Source organism: Copidosoma floridanum, unplaced genomic scaffold (genome assembly GCF_036245765.1).
Source record: "Copidosoma floridanum isolate Cflo_tuat_1 unplaced genomic scaffold, Cflo_Japanese_pri ptg000030l, whole genome shotgun sequence".
Classification (NCBI taxonomy): domain Eukaryota; kingdom Metazoa; phylum Arthropoda; class Insecta; order Hymenoptera; family Encyrtidae; genus Copidosoma; species Copidosoma floridanum.
Window position 1 is genome coordinate 2,589,619 of NW_028321907.1, and position 23,766 is coordinate 2,613,384.

The window sequence follows — 23,766 nt, forward strand, 5'->3', positions numbered from 1 at the left end:
TGTGTCGCGGCTCGCAACTTCACCATCCGACGCGCGCAACATATATTATCTCCATCAGCGATGTATGCACGCGCGAATCGTAGTACTACTTAGGTATATCCATACACGATGCGTCGGCGGGCACTACTGTGCGCTCAGGGCGCATGTGCCGCTGGCCGGCTACTCTTGGATGTATTTTTCGCCAGACACCTTGCGCGTATACACTACGTGCCGCGCGGTTCAAACGTACCGCGACCCCCGACACGGCCTCTCGGCGAAACGAGCGCCCGCGGGAAGGTATATTTATCGTTACATGTGCCACGCAATGTGTTTACCAGTGACGATCGCTCGGCTACCGTAAATTTTTACGTTTTGGGGTGCAAAACATACAGTTTTAATCAACAGTGCCACCGTTGCACCCTTGGGCCGCTCTTCATTAGGCCGCTTCTTGAAAGTTGAAGACACGCTTTTTTGTTGCCGTGGGGGGGTGTTTTCAACCCCCCGTTTAGCTGGAGGATCCTCTGGTTCGGCGCGGGTCATACTCCGTGTCGAGTTTCGATCGTCGCTGTTTCCCCCCCCCCCCCCGAGAAGGTGAGTCGTTGATTTTTCTCTCTCTTGGGGAATGTTTAGAAGCAATGGAATTCCTTTAAAAGTATATATAAAACATTGAAATACGGTCAACCTGAAATTCAACCGAAAAGTATATAAATTTCGGCGTTGAAAGGTTGCTTTTACCCGCGTTTTCAAAGGGGAATTCCCGTTTCATTCATTTCTGAATTAAGTGGATTAAGTACATGTTGCACAACACCCCGAGTTTTTTTTTTCCCCCCCCTCTTGATCTTTAGAAAAGTGATTTTTCGGGACGAGGAGTCGGAACTCTGTATGGTGTACTTGCGCGCTCCTTTTCATACAAAGCGCGACGAGGGCCAGGAGGGAATATTTTTTAATGAAAGCGAACGAGCCCCGCGCTTCGCTTGTACTCGCGTATGTACATATATATACGGTGCAAGAGGCCGAGATTGAGGATTTAAAAATTCCACGCCCCAAACGTCAAAGGACGCCGATATATAACAAATCGCCGCTCGTCTTTTCACTCCTCTCGCGATACACACGCAAAGTTGGTGTACACGTATACTTAATATATACATCCGTGCCTTATGAAATAATATCGTCCTCTGACCGCGCACGTATACTAACATGGCCGGGGAATCGCAAAACGCGCCATTTCGCGTAACTTGAACGTAACCGCGTGTTTCTGTGACCATTTACCTTCAATGAAAAAAGAAAAAAAAAATAAAAAAATAACGTGCTTCAACGCGGTCTAAAAATATTGTGTAACCACCTGAAACAACGTGCCGGAGCGCGCGTATAAATAGCATCCTTATCAGCTCGACGGGGAAGTGTCGGCCGACTTCCTCTCCCTCCCCGTACTCTTTAGCGCGTGGAGATAAGATTTTCGCCGTTTCGCGAGTCAGATACACACGCGCCGTCCTTCCCACGCGCGGGAGATCGAAAAACGAGCGAGGTAGCGAGCGAGGTACGGGAGAATTTGAAGAGGTTGTTCGTGATGGGCGACAATGGGCTCCGCTAAAAGGGTCCTTGCGAACTTTCGCTATATGCGCGTCCACATGTTACTTGCGGTGAGTTGATGAGAAATCGTCTCCCCTCACCGGTCAATCGAAGTTGTTTGTTTTCTTCTATAAACTGAACGAAGCATACTTTTTAAACGAAATTCAATCATCAGATCGGAGCAAAATAAGACCGTACAAGAGGATTGGACGATTGAACGACAGTTCTGACACTCTCTTTCTTTCCTTATCGATAGTAATTAATTGATGCAACTTTGCCGTGTATATTATACTTGGCGCCATTCTGCGTTGATGAAGATAAAAGATGTTCGACGGATGTATAAATATACCACCGTTACCGTAAAAATAAGAAAACCCCCACAAACAGCGGATGAGGGTAAAGTGTCCGTCCATCACCCAACTCCGAGTGAAAAATCGGTAAATATACTTTTCATTCCCGGTACCTATCTCGCTTCTTATAGACCAACGCGAAATCAATTAAATTGACGCGAATCCATTTGTACCGTGAACAAAGTCGGCCTCCTGCACCACACTCCCTCACCTTGGATTATATAACTTTTCTATATCTCGCCTACACGTACGAGAATAGAGCTGGTGTGGTATATATAACGTGTACGCTGTCGGCCACAGCGCTCTTTTCCCGCGAAATCACTTGTATTTCGAGGTACGGAAGCTACCTGTCGATACAGCCCCCCCCCTCCCCACAACCTTTGGCTAAAAAGAGCCAGAGGGTGACAGTTCTGACACGCTGAGCTGTACGTAATAATAATAATAATAATAATACATTACACTCCCTCGTGGGTACACAGCGTCGCCACAGGGAGTTTAATTGCACAGTATCGCCAGATTGAGACTATACACCCGCGGGAAGATGAACGATTATCGAGGACCCTTATACTACCCCCGTACTCTCGCTGTACCATAATCTCACCGGATTTTCTTCTCTTCCGGTAACTTTTCTCCCCCTCCCCCCTGTATACATCCTTATAGTAAGGTGCCGGGACAACCCCCTTTACCCCGCCGCTGTTTAATTAATGGTTCCCGCCCTGAGCTTTCAATTATCCAATATTTCCCAAGTGACCCCCACCCCTTTTTTTATATCAGGAGACAACCCGTGCCGTGTACAGCGGCGATTGAGAAATCGGGTGATACGTGTTTGTTTTGTGAATTATCTTGGGAGTGTGAAAAACGAGCTCGTGCACCTTCCCGAATCGGTGCGACTTGTATTGGAAAATCATTATCCCCCCGGTCGGTGAAAAAACATAATTAGGAGCCGCGAAGCCTCATTAGCGCGCAAATCAAGTGGATGACAAACGCGTACGTATAGCTATAAAGCGACGGTAAATCAAATCCACGCGTCTCTGTATACGCGCGGGGGCTAACGAAGCTATACCCTTATTGTATATATCGCTGATGTTCGCATGAAACAACACCATCATGTCGTATCATTCAGAATCTCACACATGTATTTGCATCCCTGTGTCGTTTTTGATCAGGGACTATATATGTATATGTACAATGTATAAGGAAGGTTGATTGAAATTTATCTCGGCTGACCGATGTCCGACCGTTTCTACTGAAAGCGATTTCGGGACTATCCATTTGCCGATACAACAACGAATGGAAATAATCGCTATATCCCCACGCGCGTACATGAAAAGTTATCGCTTCGCATTATAAACGAGTATAAATTTCATTTTTTTTAAATTTTGCTTCGGTAAAAAGCACTCGAGGTCTATATAGGAGGGGGGGAAAAAAAAAATGCGTACCTGTATACAGCTCGAGAGCAGGGCCGAAACTCAAAATAGGTCTCGGTCCGCTTCAGCTCGTACAAGTACACCTCGCGTGAGATTCCGCGAGTGCCTCGCCAGCTACACTTATACAACGTGCCCCCTTCCCCCTCCCCCTCCAATCTCCTTCCTGGTATATTAACACGTGGATCAAACACTGGTGTGCATCGAATGTATACGTGTATACACAAACTCTCATCGCGATACAAGTGGGCGCGGGTGCTTGAAAACATAAGTATATATACACATATATCGAATGCCATCGGGGGGGGGGGGGAGAGAGGGCACCTGCTCGGTCAGCAGCTTGAAAATGTTAATTACTCGGAGCAAGGCTTATTTGCCCGGGAGAAAATTTCCCGGTGATGCGAAGACACGCCCACGGGGTGGCCGTCAAAATAGATCTTCTCGGTGTGTGTATGCAGCGTTTGTGTGTTTTGATTGCAGGTCGAACGAAAAAACAAGGCGATAATTCACACCAGCGGAGCTAAAAATAAGAAGAAAAAAAAAAAAGAAAGAAAGAAAAATGTCATCGCCAACAGAAGCTCGGCCCGCTGACGGAGTAGGAGCCCCCGTGGCGTGCGGTTCGCCGAGCGGGCATCGTCCAATGCCGTGGCGATCGGTATGAGCCGCGTCGAATGGCCGGACGACGGTAGGAGGGAGGGAGAAAAAAAACCGAAGGAGATGAGTGTTTGCCGCGCGAGGTGAGGCCGAGGCCAGGATGCGGCGGTGGTGCGTCCTCGCGATGCGCTGCCTGGTGATCCTTGTGGTGGCGGTTGGACCGCGGGCCCAATTGACCAAGTCGTTGGCACGCGTCGAAGGGGACTTTATCGTCGGGGCCCTGTTCAGCGTCCACTACCAGCCGGCCCGGGGCACCCAGGGACCTCTCGCGTGCGGGGAAGTGCGAGAGCTGTACGGCATCCAGCGCGTCGAGACCGCCCTGTGGACCCTCGACGACATCAACAGCAGGACCGAAATTCTCAGGGGTTCGTATGTTTTTTTTTTCCGTTTGTCTCGCCTATTGGTGTTCCCAGCGAGCATCTCTTGATTGTCCGTGCACGCAGGTGTGACCCTTGGGCTGGAGGCGCGCGACTCGTGCTGGTACTCCCCGGTGGCGCTGCAGCAGAGCATCGAGCTCGTCCGCGACGCCATCACCCCGACCATCGGCAGGTCAGCCACGACCGACTCCCAGGAAGACGTCTCGAGCCAGTGTCCCGAGAACGCGTCTGTGGTAAGGATCGATGCGTCGACTCTTTGATTTTACTTTTCTTTTTTGTGTTGCGTTTTTTGGCGTGCGGTGCTCAAGAGAGAGAGAGAGAGAGAAAAAAAAAAAGAACAATTTGGCTCGGTGTAATTCATCAAGTGTCGAGGGCAAAACGAAGCTGTACGCGCGTCGTGTCTTTTGGGATGCAGATGAGCCGCGGAGAGGCGGAAAGAGTTGAAATACACCGAGGGCCGAGAAATGTAAAATTGGATCTTTTGACCGATGTGCACCGCGCGGGTATATCTGCAGCAGATTGTTTTTTTTTTTACTTTTGCATTTCAGAATCTAAAGAAAAAGGCGGCACCGGTAATTGGCGTTGTCGGTCCCGGCGCGAGTTCGGTCACGCTTCAGGTGCAAAATCTCCTTCAGCTGTTCGCCATTCCCCAGGTAAGTGACATTGTTCATCACTATAATCTCAATTGTTATTTCATCACGAATTTTTTTTTTTTTCAAGCTTCCAATACGTACACATATATGTATATATATATCTTTAAAATCGTGACTTTTCGTTGTATATTTACAATTTACGATGACTTGGGCGTGCTCTTGTTTTCGGGTATAGGTTGGTTACTCGAGCACCTCGCGCGACTTGAGCGACAAGAACCGGTACTCGACCTTCCTTCGCGTGGTGCCCTCGGATTACCATCAGGCCAAGCTGCTCGTCGATCTCGTCAAAAACTTCAATTGGACCTACGTGTCGATCGTCAGCACCGATGGTGAGTGTATGATTTTTTTTTTTTTTTTAGTCCACCACCTCTTTTCTAAACCTTGGTTTTTTTCTTTGTTTCTCTCATCTAACGTCAAACACAAAACTGAGCATTTACAAGCTCGTTGGACCTGTAGTTATCCGTGGCCACAAACAACCGTATATATATATAGAGCAACGTCATTTTGTTACCGCCACTTACACCGGCTGATTAGCATTCGGAAAGAAAGGGGTAGGTTATAGTCGCCGAACGACGTCATAACGCGAGGGGATTATCGGAAATCGCGCAGCCTTGCATAATGCATCGCTGGGAGAAGGAGAGAGGCGACATTTGGTGGTGCTCTCGTCTTGAGTTTTACTCGGTCGATGCCCGCCGAGGGGGAAAATAAAAAGCGACGCGCCGTGTGGGCACTCGGAGCTTGGATAATGCCCGGGGCGAGACCTGGAAGGAACCGGACATACCGATTTCCGGAATCGAAAAAGTCCGAATCTAGATTGAAAGGTTTGCCCCTCGAAACGAAAAATAAAAAAAGGGTCGGACGGAGGAGCAACGGTAGATATCCAAAGCAGAGAGAGTCGCTTGACCCACATCGGCGCGGTACACATACGTCAGACGCGAGCCCCAAGACAATGAACAAAAAAAACAGCGCCCCATTCATTGCCCTTTCTCTTCCTCGTTTCCCCTGCGCTGTAAGAATTTCGTCACCGCGAAGATCCAGAGGCCGGGACAATGAGAGGCTGTTACACCCCGCAAAATGTTTTTGTTCGCTAATACAGTGGGTCTGTTGTTTGCACTCGGTGAGGAATGAAAAAAGCACTCCCTCCTCCCCGGGCTACTTTACACATGTATATATCTACTCGGAGAGCGGCGTTAATTAAAAATTTCTCCGACCGACGTGTACGTATATGCTTAGCTACTCGCGTTGCTGGGGGGGCTGGGTAATTTTTATAATTCACGCTTCATCGCGTGCCTCTGCGATACTTTGGGTTTCGGCTCCGAGGAAAAATTTCGCACGTATATGTATAATACGCGTTTGGCCTCCCCAAGAGAGCTCAACATTTCCTTATTGCATAGCGCGCGTGGGTACAGGTATGTAGAAAAAAAAAAAAAAAATAAAAAAATAGAATTACACGCGGCTTCTTTGTTTCCAGAAGCGCGATTAAAATTCCCCAAATTGCGCGCTTGTGTACCTACACACGGAAAAGTACGGAATGTCGGATTAATTATGTATTTCGTAATTGAATCGCTGCGGAACGACCAGCGACATAAGTATACCACCCACCAGCGTCTTTTCTACCCCCTCCCCCCTCCTCTCTCTCTCGCTTATAAATTACAGCCCTCCTCAGCCAATAGTTTAGTTCCCATCCGTCTCCTCCCCCCCCCCATCTCGCGATACGGATATAGTTTCGGGATTTCCTACAGCAAAGTTAGAAAAATAAAGAAAAAAAAAGAGCACAGCAGCAGACGCGAGTCTTATTGGGCTGTTCGAGCGATGGATCTACAATCGGGAGGGAAGGTCGAAGAAAGGGGCTGTTAGTGCGTGGTACGGTATCATCACTTTTACTCCCTTTTACAGATATATTGAATTGGAAGCACTTTTTTTTCTCCAAGTCACCGGGAGCGCGAAAAATTTACAATCAAATAAGATTTTCGGATTTGACTGCGCGGCGCGTACTTGACTTTGTTTGCGATTTGCAATTGGGATTTTTTCCCTTTTATTTTCCCATCCCAAAGAGGAAATTCGGCCTGGCGTATGCGGGTTCGTTTGAACCACACTTTTGAAGCTGATGGTAAACGCGTTTTGCGTCGTGATTTTTAACGCGCGCGGAGCGAGATATGTACCTATATAGAAATTGGGAATAGACGGGCGCTCGGTGATTATTCCAAAGCTTCACTCTAACACACGAATGGGCGAGCTGCGTCACCGAGTTTACCGCGATTGCGTGTATTAATCAGAAAAGTGTCAGCGCCACGGCTAATTAACCAGAAAATTAGGTTGATCGTCGCGTTCGTTGCTCGAAAGCTCTCTTTATGTATACAACATGGGGCACAGAGCCGACATCTGGCTATAGACGTGTCTTTTTTTTTATATACGTTTCTGCTGGGCATTTTTCTCCTCGACAGTCGGGCACACTTGTTTATGCTCCGCGTAAACGGCCACACATGTGGGCCGACGAAACGAAACTTTTGAACTCAGCCAGACCAGTGACGTATACATCTGTCTCTCCGTAGCGTGGGCAGTGCTGTTTTTTTTTTTTTTTTTTTTTTTTTTTTTTCTTTCTGCAAGCATCATTCAAAAATGAGTTGTCGAAATGTCGAAAGGTTCACCTATGCCATACATCATTTGATTCATTTTTTGGCACAAACAAAACAGCCCCGATGTGAAATTCTATACATTTCTTTAAAATTGAAGGACGTTCCTCCTCGTTTGTATGCTCTTGATGTTCATTACACGCGTACAAGTAAATCAACGTATACTTTTACGAGAATAACTCCGGATAAACTCAGTTTTTACGTCCCATTATTTTCTAGGAAAAAAAGAAAAAAAAAAAAAAAAGAAAAAAGAAATGGATTTCAATGCTACGTCGGTCCGATTTTTCCCGGGATTGGATCGATAAACTCGTCGCACCGCGCGCGCGTGCAATGGTTCGCAAGCGCGTCTGCGAAAACTCGTTCACCGGCATCGGCGGAAGTCGAGCCCTCGCACCGCGGAAATGAGACCCCGGGCACAAGGAATTAGCCGCTTAGGATTTTACAGGCTCTTCTCACCGTGTATACCTACTAGTTGTAGAGAGAGAGCTCCCGCATAACTACGGCTTCTTCTCTTTGCCGTGTCCGTAAATATTATATAAAATCGCCTTTGGCGGGTGTTGGGACTCTCTCTCGTAATCGCGTTTGCCGATCTGCCGGAAACTGTGGGGAAGAAGGAGACTGCCCTGGATTATTCTGTTTTCTTCCGAGAATCCGACGCGACGACTCGAGAATTTCTTTTTCCTTTTTTTTTGTTTCCCTACCTTCCATCCCTCTTTTTCATTCGGTGGAGTTTATTCGTGTCTCATCCAATTGGTTATGCCGCCGAAGGCTTATCAAAATGTGATTTTACAAAGTAACGTGGGATAAAAAAAAAAAAATACGTACTTTTACACGACTCTCAAGAGCACCCGCTTGAGATGTCAAGCCCCTCCCCTTCAAAATACCGTTAATATCGTAATGAGAAAAAACAAATTTTCAAAACAAGATGCAAAAACAATACTGTACCATAAACAATAATTATCAGGAGAGAAAAAAAAGGTGTTATTATTATTATTTATGGTATATATACACGTATACCTACATGCCTTTTGATTTTCCAGAGAATTACGGCACGAGCGGCATCCAGGCGTTCCGCGAGTTGGCGGAGAACAAGTCGGTGTGCATAGCGCGCGAGGACTCGATCCTCACGACGGCCAGCGACGCGGCCTACGACAAGGTGATCAGCAACCTTAACCAGGATCCCGCGGCTAACGTCGTCGTTTGCTTCTGCGAGGGTTTGACCGTCAGGCACCTCATCGAGGCGTCCAAGAGGCTCAATCTCACCGACCGTTTCTTGTTTGTCGGCAGGTGAGACTCTTCCCTCGTTACTATTATCATCCAATACCCGATCCGACCGATTTGTCAAGTGCAAGTGTATACATACGCGACGTACAATTGACTCTTACCCCCGTCGGGTCAAGGGTTGCGTGGCTCGGCCTCCCCTCGAACTCGATCATCCGTCAACTACACTCTTCCGTCCGGCAATGATCCAAGTTCGAAGTAACGAAATCCCAAAAGGTTGCAGGCACGAAACGTCAATGCCAGGGAGGGGTCCGAAAAGTGCCATTAGCACTCGCCCATATACACCCCCAGGAAAAGGGAAAAAACAAAATCCGGTCGACCATAAGCATTGGGGAGAGGGAGTCAACGGAAGTTAGTTATAGAGAGGAAGTCCAGCTGTACTGTATATATATGTACACTTTTGCCCAGTTGTTTCACGCGTTCTATGGATGTCCCTTCTCTTTTGGCTCGATTACGGGAAACGGAAGCTCGTAATTGCGGCCGCGCGGGGGTGTTAAAATTCGTCCTTACGCCATTTGACGAATTTCATCCACTCCGAGGAATGAAATTGAATAACAATTGGAGTCGAGCTTTTACGACGGGGGTGGTTTTTTTTAAACCACAAGTGCACGGCCCCTCGTTAACAAGTGAACGCGCTCGAGGAGAAAGAGGTAGTTCTAATTAACTTTTACAGTTTCACGGGTACTCTCTTTTTTTTTCCCCCTTTCAACCGCATAATATAACGTTTTATACAAATCGCGCAATATTGTCGAAAGAACATCTCGCAGAGCGAATCAAGTAATTTTTTTCCTCCCCTCCTTGTAAGTATATGGTACACTATTGTTTCGCTGGTCGCGAAACGAAAGATGAAAAATGCACGGGAAAAGAAAAGCGGTTGAAAATTTTTGAGATCCACGAGAGCTCGGTCTGTATGAGGTATAGGGGTCGTCGATTCGAAACGAGGCCGGGGCGCATAATCAAAACGCATAATGAATATTCGCCGGCGTTCGCCGATCGTATGTGCGCATGCATCGAAGGAACCCCCCCCCCCACATGCGCGCTCCTCGCCTCGTTTGTAAAAGTGCCGTTAATGCAACGCGCCTCCGTAATCTTTGAGCCCTACCCCTTATAACCTTTTCTCTCGTGCATACACGGATGGAACGAGCCGGAGTTTTGCGAGCGCTTAAAGAGACGGAGCTCTCGGTTATTAGTGTCGCTCGATCTAACTCGGCGAAGGAGTGATTAACAAACTCTTCTTTTTTTTTTGGGGGGGGGGGGATGTTTCATTTGACCACACTACTCTGGAAAAAAGTGTTATATTATAGGTCACCGGTTTCTTGGTACGGCTATACATTTTAAGGGCTGGTGAGATTAAATTCATTAAAAAGAGGTAGACATACATATATCAAACCTTCGGCTCCAAGTTGCAAGCGCATCGATCAAAGGTGTAAGAACCATTTTTTTTCGTCATGCGAATAATACCTTATACAGTAACGCAAATCCACTCGTGTACATACCTACATTTATATATATAATACTCGCGCAAATCTTTCGATAGAAGTCTACACGCATCAATAATACCCTCTCGACCTCCTTTTGTTCTAACTGCTCCTCTACTTACATCTGCTTACAACCGATGCTTTTACTTCCTGACGAGGAGTGCAACGCACGCATTTGTCAGCATCGTCTCGGTCGCGCGCCACCGCACGCCTATACATACTTTTTTTTTTTTATATTATAGTGCTCTACGTCCGGCCCCTTTAGCAAGGGCACTACTATGGGCACTTAGCACTTGGGAAAGGGACAAGGAAAGGGATGGGAGGCCTCCCAGTAAAGGAGGGGGGTAGGGGGAAAATTAGGCAATTTTTGCTGCGAGAAGGTCGCCTAAACCCTCCTCGAGGAGCATTGCGTGGTGAAAAAGGCCTACACATACAGTCTTACTTGTATACACGTTGCGAGGAGTACTCTGTTTTTTTTTACCAACGCGAAAAGGATTATTCTTCGTTTCAAGGGTGGATTAAAGTTTTTGTATGTATACCCGAGTTTGAAGAAAACAAGATCTACCGGGTCACACATAACAAGGAACGAGTCGAGCGGCACAAAGTTCTCACGAGAGTTTTCAAGAGCCAAAGCGCGTTGTACTTATATATACATATACACGCGACGTAAAAACACCAGCGCACGAACGTTGTTCTCGTAGTGGCGATATTATTTCTGATCTCGTGTGTACACATCGAGGATTTAATCGTAAGCACGTGTGTCGCGTACATATGCACATATATACATATACGTATATAAATTTATATATATACGCGCCAGTTTTAGCGTTAGCATCGGGTGCCTCTCGCCCGGCAACTATATATAATATACACACCCGCGCAATCACGCGCCAAAGTCTCGAGTGTTTCATCGGTGGGAAACTTTCTGTAAACTAAGCTTTTTACTACCATGCATGTGCTCCGAAAAGCACAGCCTATACACACACACCCATATAGGCACTGCAGACGTACGGTTAAAAATAAAACATACTTATACTCTCTCTCTTTCTGTTGGGGATGGAATGCACGTTTTATCGACAAAATAATCGTTTTCGCGTAACAACGATAACAATTTCTCTCGGGCATGTATATCGACCACCTGCTCCAAATACCATTACCTTTCGGCGCGTGATCTATACGAGGAGAAGATTACACGCTCCTCCCGCGGTTGGGGTCCCCCTCCCCAACCGATGAGACTGGCAAAGTGACGTTTCCTGCCGCTGAACGAGACCCCATTGTTCGCCGGTCGATGAACATCCACATATAGTAATAACAACATGTATAATATATATGTCGAACTCGGTAAATTGAACTTGATCGTGCATAAAAATCAGCGACGGTTGGGCCGACCGGGACGACGTGGTCCAAAACTTGGAGGCCGAGGCTTGGGGCAGCATATCGATTCGCATCCACTCGCCGTACGTGCCCGACTTCGACAGGTACTACCTGGCCCTGAGACCGCACAACAACACCCGCAACCCATGGTTCAAGGAGTTCTGGCAGTTCAACTTCAACTGCACCCTACCCCCGGAACCCGGGACTCTGCTCGCCAACAAGCCGCCCAAGCATCCACCCTGCACCGGTAAGCCTCTCACATACACGATTCACCTGTACAATGTCCGTTGTGATCACTAAATACCTATAAGTATCCGTACGGGGCTCACGTGTTTGTTGTTGCAACTTTGCTTAACTAAGTACATCGAGCGGAAGTTTTTCCCCCCCATGGTCCCCTGTTAATGGCCAACTTGCTCAATCACGTTACGTCGCACATAATTTCGGGGTAAAACGTCATTAATCTCATCAAATCATTACACGATTATAGACATGAGGTACCTATACATATATATATATATATGTATAACACGTACGACTTACCTGATAAAACGTCAAACACGAGAACGAGACGACTCAAGAGCCCAAACCTTCGTTCCCCCGCTGAGTTGCCTAATTTCATTAACACCGAGTGAAGATATGTACTTATACTTATGTTAACTTACACAGTACCTTTATGTATGTGTATGCATGTATATTTTGATGCAGCCTACTGCAGCTCTGTCGCTGTTTTAACAACTCCGTAAGTTCTTTATATATATAGGTGCACAGAGAGAGAGAGAGAGAGAGAGACACACTTGTGCAGTTGTTGCGCAGGGAAACGTGATTAAAAGGCTATGTGGAAGAAGTAGAGGAGCGAGCCACGCTCGAAACAATCACGTAGGTGTGTGTAATGAAGACGGTATATATAGGATAGGTATATGAAGTCTCCGCTCGAGGGTCATTGCGAATCCAAAGAAACAAAAGACTCTCTCTCTCTCTCTCAGCACGTGTATACCTACACCCCTCTGTGCAGCCCCTTGCGGTCTCTTCTGTATTCGGTTTTGTGCTGCTTTTCTTTTTTTTTTTTTTTTTGTGCCAGCGTATTTTCGTTTTTTTTTAATCCCATCTCGGATTTTTCATATTGCTACACCCACGGAAAAGCATCGTAGTATAGTCATTCTTTTGTTTTTCAGGTAGCATTCACCCCCCACCCCTCTTAATTTTTTAATTTTGTTTTGACCATCAGTTGTACCTATACAGCCCAATATCCCCGTACGCGCAGTGCGGAGACCGCATCGCACGCCTAATCAATCAGCCCAACGGAAGCAATAACCATCGCGAATATAATGTATATATATATATACATATATATGTATATATGTATATGTATGCATGCAGGTGTACGTATAGTAGGGCTGACCAAATGGAAATTCGCAATTTACGTGTACGTATGACGTATGTATTCCCTTCGTATTTGCATCGTCGACGGGAAACCGAGCCGACAGACAATCCCCCCCCAAAGACCCACCGGGCGTCTCTGATGCCTTTCCTCGACTCGACGGGAGTGCATATGCATATGAACATTCATCGGACGTGCATGTATGGATCCAAGACTACATTTTTATACGGGAAATTATATGAAAAAGCGCTTCTTTTACTTCAAAGCCCACCCCTTTAGTACCGCACGACGGCATCTTCCCTCGCTGTATACATCAATGTCGCAACGCGTATGATACGGTATTTCATACAGGTTCCCGATCTATTTAATCGGCCCTCCCCCCTCTTTCCCGTTCGATCCCTCGCAATCGATGAACAATGCGGACGAGTTCATGGCAGTACACTTGTATACAGGTGAAGACCAACATAATAATATGTACGCCGACTATTGTCCGTGTGTTATAACTTGTACGGTCTGGTGTGCATTTGGCGCGTATACAATATACCTACCAGAAGAACTGTTCGAACGACAAATAGTTAACGCATCTGGGAGGGTCAGTACGTGCATGTATCTGATGCACATTAGGAAAAACATTGCAGGTTCAATCGGTTTTTACAATGTGTTACATCTATATTGTACCATGCACATGCGGAGGTATACGTACATCATCTGAACATTAGAAAAAACATTGCAGGTTCAATCGGTTTTTACGATGTGTTACATCTATATTGTACCATGCACATGCGGAGGTATACGTACAACGTCGGAGTTGGAGCAGTCGCTATACTCCAATGAAAGTGCATACGGTATCCTGGGAGTATATATTTCGCGATTTTCCCCGACTGCGCCAGAGACAATGGCCCGCCTCCGTTACTCGTTTAACGCGCGACGGCCTGATTTGAAAATATACGCGCGTGTGGGATGTGTGTACGAAAACCTCGTTCTTTCGGCTCACGTTGACTTTTTTTTGTTTTTTTTTTTTTTTGTCTGATGTCCTCTTTGTAAAACGGAGGGGGGACATATTATATTTGTAACTTTTGCACCGCCCAACAAAATGATTACCCGCGATATACACGACGGCTGAACTCGCGATCCGTTGAGCTGTACATTACCCATATACTTTGTTCGCTGTGCCGTGAACCGAGGGATGAAGAAGCGTATACGTCGATGGGATTACTCGCCGGATGATATCGATATCCTATGAAAAGAGGGAGCAGTGGCCACAGATCGGAATTCCTCGGGCGATTTATCCAGTACTGGTAGCCCATTGGTCCCCGTCTCTCTTGCCCTCGAGCGAAAGAGAGAGAGAGAGTTTATTCTCAGATCGCGCGTGGAGTGGAGGGATGAAGCTGTATGCCGGAGCAACGGCGAAACGTCGAACGTGAAAAGAGTTGCCCGAGCCCTGCGGCTATGAGGCACTTTAAATAGAGAACGGAGGAGACGGTCTGACTGCAAATATGCTCGTACTACTGCCACCTTTCCCCTTCCCGCGAGTTCACTCATGTTTATTATATACGTCGCGTTTTTCTTTTTCTTTTTTTTTTTTTTTTTTTTTTCTTCATCCGTTTATTTACTTATATGTACGTTTTTTATTGCGCGAGTTTTGCTCTCTTTCGGGCAATCGTGTGCCCTTTTTTTTTTTTTTTTTTTTTTTTTTCTATTTGTCCCTCGATGCAGGAGGAATTTGCCTTTCCGGTTAGCCCGTTTGCGTGGATTTATATATTATATACAAGCTGCTCCCTTCCTGTGTTGCAACGGCAGTTATCGGGTGCTCAAACAGAGACTTCAAAGACGATAATTGATTAGTTACGTGTGCCGTTAAACGCCTACTCTCCCCCCACCACCAGTGAGTGCGCGTCAATACCCCCCGGAGTTTTTTCGTTTCCTTTTACACGCGTATAAGTATACATGAGAGCTAATGAATGATGTTTGAGCTCACCCTGTACACACGGTTGGCAAATATACCTGTGCGAATAAATTGATGTGCGCGACGTGCTTTTATTTTTCTCTCATTTTAAATAAAAGCGGCAGCCAACTGGACTGCTTCTGTATATGTATAGACTCGCTCTCATTATTTTTCATCGACATTGATGTACCTATACGTGCACCAGTATATGGGCCATCGTCACGTGTACGGCTAGTCGATATGTGCTATTTTCACGCGTGTTTTTTTTTTTTTCATTTCATTTCATTTCTTCGCAGATGCAAAGCTTCGTTCGGTTGATTTTTTTTTCTTTTTAAGGTGCGAAATTTCTCGGGACACGTGCATGTGCACTCGTATTAACGCCACTGCCGCGGGGTGACGAAATTTTTTTTTTTTTTTTGTTTTTTTTCTCGCCAGTAGCCATTAGAGCGCCTGTCCATTTGTCGATCGGACCGAGTAGTTTTTTTTCTTCTCCCCCTCGATTGGCCAATGTGGGCTTTTTTATTTCTCGGCCATTACTTATTTTGGCATGTGCATTGTGCAAATGTGTCGGTGGTAGGGAAGTGTCCAATAAAGCAGAACAAAGAGATAACTAGGTCTCATTTGGGGACTGTAAGGCAAAATAATTTATCGGGGCTTTTTTAAATTGCCCAATGATGTTTTATTTTACTGAAATTCAATTTAGGAAAGCGTATAAATACCTCGTACGAAGATGTATATTGATATTGGTTTAAATGTTCATTTTTACCTTAAAATAAATCAAGGTAATTAAAGATTGGCCAAAACACAGGTAACGACTTTTTTCATTTTTTTAATTCCAAAATAGGAGAAACTACCCAAAAAAAAAAACAAAAAAAAAAACGTGATGCTTTCCAAAACATTTTCGGAGCTCCGCGAAAAGTGGGCATTCCTTGTTTTCTTTCCCTGCACTACAACTCCTTGCATGCGTCTGAATAACGGTGCGTGTTATAACAAACCGACTACTCCACTTTGGCAGGGTTGAATTTGAAATTTTAATTTAATCTCGGATACACGTTAGGGTTTGCTTTGGCAGGAAACAAAAAATAGTTGTAAAAATCATCTGCTTTTGTTGAATAATTTCCACTATGCGCTGGTACAAGGAACAAGTGAGCCAATTTTCGTTTCTAATTTCTTCTATTACACGTATTGTATATACCGACGCACAAAGTTACGTAGTGCGGATAAAGTTTGGATTGTAACCGCGAAATGCCACGTTACTTGTAATGTGTTACAGGCAAGGAGAAGATCACTCCCAACAAGCACAAGCAAGACCCGAAGATGAGTTTCGTGATGAAGTCGTTCTGGGTGATGGCGCACGGGTTGCACCACATGCTCCAGGAGATTTGCGGTCTCAACTACACCGGAGTTTGCAAAGAAATGTCCACGTTCAACGGCACTCGGTTCTGGGTGAGTTATCTTTTTTGATTCAACTTTACTGTCTTTTTCTACAGAGCTATTTAATACTCAAAGAATCGACAATACGACTAGTAATGGTCTTGGGGCCCATTTTTTTGCCAAGAAAAAATTTTTATTCATCACTACGTACGATATAATACCGAGAAAAAATTGTTTTTTTTTTCCAACAGATACGAGTGATAAATTTTATTCAATAATAACATTACGTTGGAATACATTGCATTTGCTGGAAAAAAATGTTGTGTCATCAGTAATTTAAGAAGTTTATAATAATGCACTGAATTTTTAACAATAAAAAAAAAAAAAAAGCTAAACTACAAAAAATATTTAAAAAGTATCCTTGCCCAAACGTGTTTATTATTAATACCGTAATTATTCTTCCTTATTTATCCATTGCTTCTCAGTTTACAGCATCGATTCGCACTTTGTTACTTTATTTATTTTACTTTCGGTAGTATTAAGACTGGGCAGTAGAGAAAAAAAAAAAAAAAAAAAAAAAAAACCAAACTCGTAACGATTGTATTTATTTCCAGGAGCACTTGATAAACGTGACCTTTTCTTTCCACGAGGAGTTAGTCGAGTTCGACAGCAAAGGGGACCCACCGGGCAGGTCGGTGCGTACGTCTGTTTACGAAATGTTTTAATTTAAGCCCCAGGCCGCCGCAGGTACACCGTGGCTTCGCTTGAACAATCAACCACCACCGCTCGCACGTTTATTTATTTATTTTTTTATTTTTACTTCCAACCAAAATACATGTACTTACAAAATGGGACTACCAAGTGAATCATCGGGGCAAACAAACCGCGCGAAATATACAAACGCCGGAGGTAGTCGAGTGTGGTGTGGTATTTATATTTGCGCCGAAACAAAATATAGCGACCCCCGCCGTTTTCGTGCTCATCAGTTTTGTTCTACCTCCCTCTTTCAAGTATATACACCTCCCGTACTCGTATGCACACCTCGTCAATTTGTCATTTCTTTTTTTTTTTTTGTGTTTTCAACCTTCTCTCTTTTTTTTCCTTTCACTCTCCACAAACACTCGTTTTCCCGCGCGAAATCTCCAGCCGCGCTAATCCGGTGAAATACGCGGACCGCGCTCGTGTAAACTCTCGTTTAGCATTTTTACGGAGCAGAACATCGACGCGCACCTCCTACCATTGCACGTACATGTGGGCGGATTAAAAAAGATCCAGCAACTAATAATCAGTGATTTGAAGAGTAGAGGGACAAGTGAGCCTATATTATATTATACTCGCCGAGCCGGGTAAATATTGAACTTCAATGTATAACCGGTCAACGGTGCAGCGGAGACCGCAAAAGTTCTCGAGAGAGCAAAAAGCCGCGCTTCAACTTTCCATCCATACTCGGCCGGAAGTCGTGAGCCGCCAGCAGGCATGTATATACCTTTCGTGATCTTACCTCGAAAATTTACCCTCCCATTGTTTTCTCCCCTCGTCCGAGGGGCCAAATGACAAGAGCCCCTTCATCCCGCTGTCGCCCACTTTCAAGTAATTTAATTAAAATAAAGGCCCCCGCGGTTTCCCGAAGTTTCGCCTCTTTGTTCATCCGAGGGAAATTTTTTTCTTATCTCCGTGCCCCGGTCGTTACAGTTTCACGACGACTTTTCTTCCCTTTCCTTTTTCCAGCCGCACGTAAAACTCTGGGGTGTGCCTTTTTTTTTTACACTCGATTGATTATCGGCCTCGAGGCGGGATGCTTTTTATTACATGCATGTCTATTACGAGTCGAGGGGCGCGCGAGCTTTAATTAAGCTGGAGCGCACATAACTTTACGAGGGTTATAATATGTAACGGGCTGTTATGAGCGGAGGCTTTAACGGCAATGCAAGTAATTACGGTGTGGTGTGTATTGGCCGATACCTACATTGTTTCCGATGGACTTTCATTATACTACGATTAACCAACTATAAGCGTTGCTCACGGATTACCACGGATATTTTGTACTTGTCTAAATCTACCGATTGCGTATTCGATCTGTCAATGGTTCGGGAGCTTCGTACACGTTATGTAATGGTTGTGGGTTGGTACAAAGTGAATTATACCTCGAAATTTTTTTCTTTCTTTTTTTAATTTGAAACAAATCATAATCATTGGTACGTTTACACAATGTAAAAGTATACCTGTACTGCACGGTATTTGGATGAGAGCGCACACTACGTCTAATTTATAAACATTTTTTCATTTTTTAGTACATTCGTTGTTAATTTAATTAATGCCTATGAGTACTCACACACATATATAAGCTTACGTTTTATACAGAAATACATAAATATCTACCATAATATTCAAATATTTACTGAAATGTACGTCCTGGAACATTTTGAATTTCCCGTTTCTTGCGACGTTGTCGTTGTGTTTTTGTCGAACTATTATTTAATTTTTTTATTCATAAACTAATCAGACGATCGTCGTGAAACTTTGTATACATATAGTTTATAACATTATCTGTAACATATACAAAAATTGGAGACATTCATCACGCCAATTTTTTTTAAACTGAGTTTTTATAAGTTTCCCCATAAGCGACCGTGTTAAAATGACTGAATTTTGAAATTCAATATCTCGGAAACGAAACAGACGAACCTCTTGAAATTCTAACAGCTTCATTGTAACAACAATAAGAACGTCTGGTTAAAATTTCAAAAAGATTCATCACAGGGTTCTATCTCTACCGAACGTCCTTAATTCACCAGAGAGTTCGCGTTTAATTATATTAAAAAAATTTTTTAAAACCTACAAGTGCCGTAACGTATGATGGAAGCTTTAATTACATTTTCAATTACTTGCAAGAAATCTCGTCAAAGTGTACCTAAACATTTTTTTACACGAACCACGTTACTTCTTGCAATTTAATTAAGAGAAAGAAAAAAAAAAAAAAAAACACGCACGCACATACAATTAAATATGCGACCGACCCGATGGTACTACCATCGACAGGTACGAGGTCCTGAACTACCAGCGATTGCCAAACGGCACGTACGCCTACGTCCAGATCGGCGAGTGGAACCACGGGACGCTCACCTTCACCAGCTCGCCCCAGTACCGCAACTTCAACCCCGTCACGAGCGTCTGCTCGAAACCCTGCAATGCAGGCGAGTACAAGGTGAGCGCACTACATATACCTATATATAAGATCGATGTCGAACCGGCCGGTATTCTTTCTTTTCATTCGATATACCCACAACCCCTTTATGCATGAACACCTTGGTGGTTTTGTTCGTGTGAATTGTACACCCACGCCTACTCCACAATATATTTGACGGATTATATGCTGCTAGTGGCTATTGTTATTTAGACTTCGGGTATAGTATCAACATACCTATATATTGTTAATGACACATGTATTATAAAATGGGTTATACGTGTAGTACATATATACGGTATACCTATCGATGGTGGATTATGGAGTTTCATATGCCGATCGATTAATTTACGTAGTTTGGACTAGCTTACGAGGTTATAAAGTTACTCAGGTCCGTTGAAAAAGATTAAATTTTGAAATTTTCGTGGTTACGGAGCCCGCATAGCCTCGAAAGAGTATGAAAAATGGCTTAACAAAAATACATTTTTCCACTTTGATGGACAAACGGAAATTCATTTGGTTACTTTTAATAGTTTCCACAGAGCCCATATATTACAGGTAAAAACCAACAAGAGCCACATACGATGTACGATATACCCGCATGCCTCGATCCACCGACCCGTTACTTTGCGTTAGGTGGTGTATCGATGTGCCGACCTGCAGGATAATCTCTTCGGATTCGCATATAATTTGCCGCGAATCGCGGAATCTGGGCTACGTATCCATCCGCGCATAACTTCCTAATAGCAAAATCCAACGCCACAGTTTCCGAGCGTCCGAAGCACACAATACACCTATACGTCAGTTATACCAGCGACTCAATTATTTACCGATCGAAAATTCTCAGACCTCCATTTTTCCTGGCGAGCGCACTGTAGTCTATACAGCAGCGCCGATATTTTTTTTTCTTTTTTCTACAAGTATACCTGAAAGATAACGTATGATTTTTTCGATGTAGAATTTTCAGACGGGCGGCCAGGAAAAAAAGTGCTGCTGGGCGTGCACGAACTGCACCGAGTACCAATACACCACCGAGAACCAAACGAAATGCGAAAACTGTAAGATTGGCCAGAAGCCGACCCAAAACAGGACAGGTAAGCCTTTTTGTACAATAAATTGTTGAATAGGTGTGTACTTAGAAAAAAAAAAAAAAAAAGAAAAAGAAAAATTTGTCCCTCCACGCAAGCCTGCGAGGACGTAATCGTCGAGTACATGCTATGGAACGACGTCGAGGCGTTGGTAGCGATGACGTCGGCGGGCATTGGACTCCTCGCCACGTGTGTCACCTGTCACATCTTCATCCGCCACAACGACACGCCTGTCGTCAAAGCCAGCACGCGAGAACTCAGCTACCTCATCCTCGCGGGAATGGCCTGCTCCCATGTTTCCGTATGATATACATTTACCTTTTTTTTTTTTTTTTACCTAATATTGTATACGTCATTTTTTGTTCACACGCACTTGTGGGCAAAATACGCGCTAAAGTCTCTCACTTTGCACGCGCTATACGACTCATTTTCGTATAGTGCGATGCTATCTCGGAAAAGCCTGTCGAGACTAATGAAAGGACTAACTAAATTATATACACTTTTTTACGATGATGTGCGCGTACAATAACCCACATAGCTCGGCGGAAACGTCGATGAAGCAATACGGGTATTAAAAATTGAAATTCATGTATGAAAAAAAAAAGGAGCATCCGAGTAAAAGGTCGATCTTCCATCACAGCGAGTGTAACAATGAAACTCTGGGGGATGGGGGGGGGGGAGGGAAAAAGGTTCGCGCGAGCACGTCACCCAATCGATCATCGATAGAGAAAAACAAAAGAAAAGTTGGACCATACATAGCTGAGCGATGAGCTACCGATACGTCATTACATCCTTACACAGCTGCACCCTGCGCGTACATCGTAAAAACCAAGTAGAGCGAGAAAAAAAAGACAACTAGAGCGTACACGCTCAAGTATAACGAACGACTGGTAACATGTATATATTTTGTCATTCATTTATGTTTTCGCCAAACACGCGAGAGCAGATCCTGCCGATCCTGGCGATGCCCGATTACACCTCGTGCACCCTGAGCCGATTGATGCCGGGCATCAGTTTCGCGATGATCTACGCGAGCCTCTTCACAAAGACCAACCGGATAGCCCGCATACTCGCCGGCTCGAAAAAACGCTTCCCCAAACGCAAGCCCCGCTTCATGTCCGCAACTTCCCAGGTACGTGTGCACACGCGATTCGCTCCTCTGTACCATAGTCACAGAATAAAAAAAAAAAAAAAAAAAAATCCTCCGCTCCCCAGATCGTGATAACCTTCCTGCTGATAGCCGTCGAGGTGGGGATCGCGACGACGATGCTCGTGATGGAGCCAGTGGAGCCGAGGTCCGAGTACCCGACCCGCGAGCGCGGTGTACTCATTTGCGGGACGACGGCCCCAGCCGTTCTCACGCCCCTGGCCTTCGACGGTCTCCTCATTGGCCTGTGCACCCTCTACGCCGTCAAGACCCGCAACGTGCCCGAGAACTTCAACGAGGCCAAGTTCATCGGGTTCGCCATGTACACCACCTGCGTCATCTGGATAGCCTTCGTGTCCATCTACTTTGGCAGCCAGGCCAAAGTTGGTTGCGCTTGTACCAATTTTTATAACGGATAAAATGTACCTAAACAATTTCCCCCCGCAGGTGTTGACGATGTGCATGTGCGTGACTCTCAGTGCCTCGGTGACCCTGGTCTTCCTCTTCGCGCCAAAGCTCTACATAATCGTCCTCAGACCGGACCGTAACAACCGAGCCCTGTTCACCACCAGCAAGTCCATCAGGTGCCACATCGGGGCACGCGTGGCAGCCGCCATAGCCGAACCACCGCCCAAACACGGGGTCTACCGCGTCTCCGAGTCCGAGGGCACCGAGACCTCGTCGGGTGAGTTTTTTTTTCCCCCCCCTCCTCGATTGACATTCTCACTGTACAATTGCTTGATGGAAGAAAAAAGTAGCTTACAGAAGCAGCAGCGGCAGTAGCTTGAAACGGCGCACCCTGTCCGTCCAGACGGACAAGGAGCTGCTGATGTCGTTGTGCCAGTCGTTGCTGGTGAACACCTCGCCCAGCCCGACGGGGACAAAAAAATCGTCGTCGCCCCTACGCTTGAAAAACATGGACGAAGAGTACCCGAGCCACGACGAGAATGGCTGCCAACTCCAACGCCGGCCGATGAAAATGATGCGCCGGAGACGCGACTACAGCTACGACTACCTGAACGACGACTACGGCGAGGAAGAGCCGGAGGAGGAGGATGATATGATGGACCCAGAGTGCGAGCAGTGCCAGAACGGGGTGCTCGAGGGGACGAGAAACCAGAGCGTCGGTTGCTGCGACGCCCGTCGCCAGGGATGGGCGGAATTGGACGTCAAGCGGCTCGTCGACGACTTCAAGCGACGGTGCGTTTGATTAATCCCCAAACACGAGCCGCGTCCTCCATCTCTCTCTCTCTCTGGCGCCCATTAATCATGACAATTAGCCCTTATACCCGGCTCGTTTCGCGTGGCCTGTCCCCTTTTTTTTTCGAGTGGGCGGGACGCCCCGGGGTGAATTAACCGGGAAATTTATATCGGGGTGTATGCGGGCCGACAAAGTTAGCGACCAGCGCGATCGATGCAGCCGGTGTGCTTAATGAGCTCGTAAACTTACGAAATTGCATCAATGGGTATCCGTCCCGCTCGTACACCCCGTTTTCGTGAAATCCCCTGGTCGCGCCGTACATGTGGAATAATGGTCCAAATGAATCGACAGGTCGGTGGTGGCGTACCCGAGCGATCATCGGACGATGCACTGCCAATCAGCCCTAGTCCAGAGGCCGGTGACGAACGGACTGAGGAGCGCAGCGGACGTCCTCTACGAGGAGCCGGAAGTCGAGTCTCGGACGCGGATCTTCGAGGAGCGCGAGCACCTGGCCGGTGACGCGTCCGAGGATCCGTTGCTTCGCATCACCATCACCCTGGGCTCGGAGGTGCCGCTCGCGTGATCCGATTTCCCTATTTTTTTTTCTCACATCCCAAGTTTCATTGTGTGGAGAGAGAGACGGTTTACGTAAATTGGTGTGCAATCGTTTTTTTGTA

At 45.7% G+C, this 23,766-nt stretch overlaps 1 protein-coding gene across 1 annotated transcript; it reads left to right on the forward strand.

Annotated features, from left to right (window-relative positions):
• The first annotated feature begins 4,076 nt into the window (after nt 1–4,076).
• Nucleotides 4,077–23,672, forward strand: LOC106641218 (metabotropic glutamate receptor 1-like). The gene is made up of 16 exons (XM_089596289.1): nt 4,077–4,341; nt 4,420–4,586; nt 4,902–5,006; nt 5,182–5,335; nt 8,680–8,926; nt 11,772–12,019; nt 16,369–16,541; nt 17,084–17,160; nt 19,509–19,674; nt 20,612–20,747; nt 20,840–21,042; nt 21,688–21,873; nt 21,957–22,271; nt 22,306–22,573; nt 22,647–23,088; nt 23,441–23,672. The coding sequence occupies exons 1-16, from the start codon at nt 4,077–4,079 to the stop codon at nt 23,670–23,672; spliced, it is 3,384 nt and encodes a 1,127-aa protein (XP_089452415.1).
• The last annotated feature ends 94 nt before the right edge of the window (nt 23,673–23,766 follow it).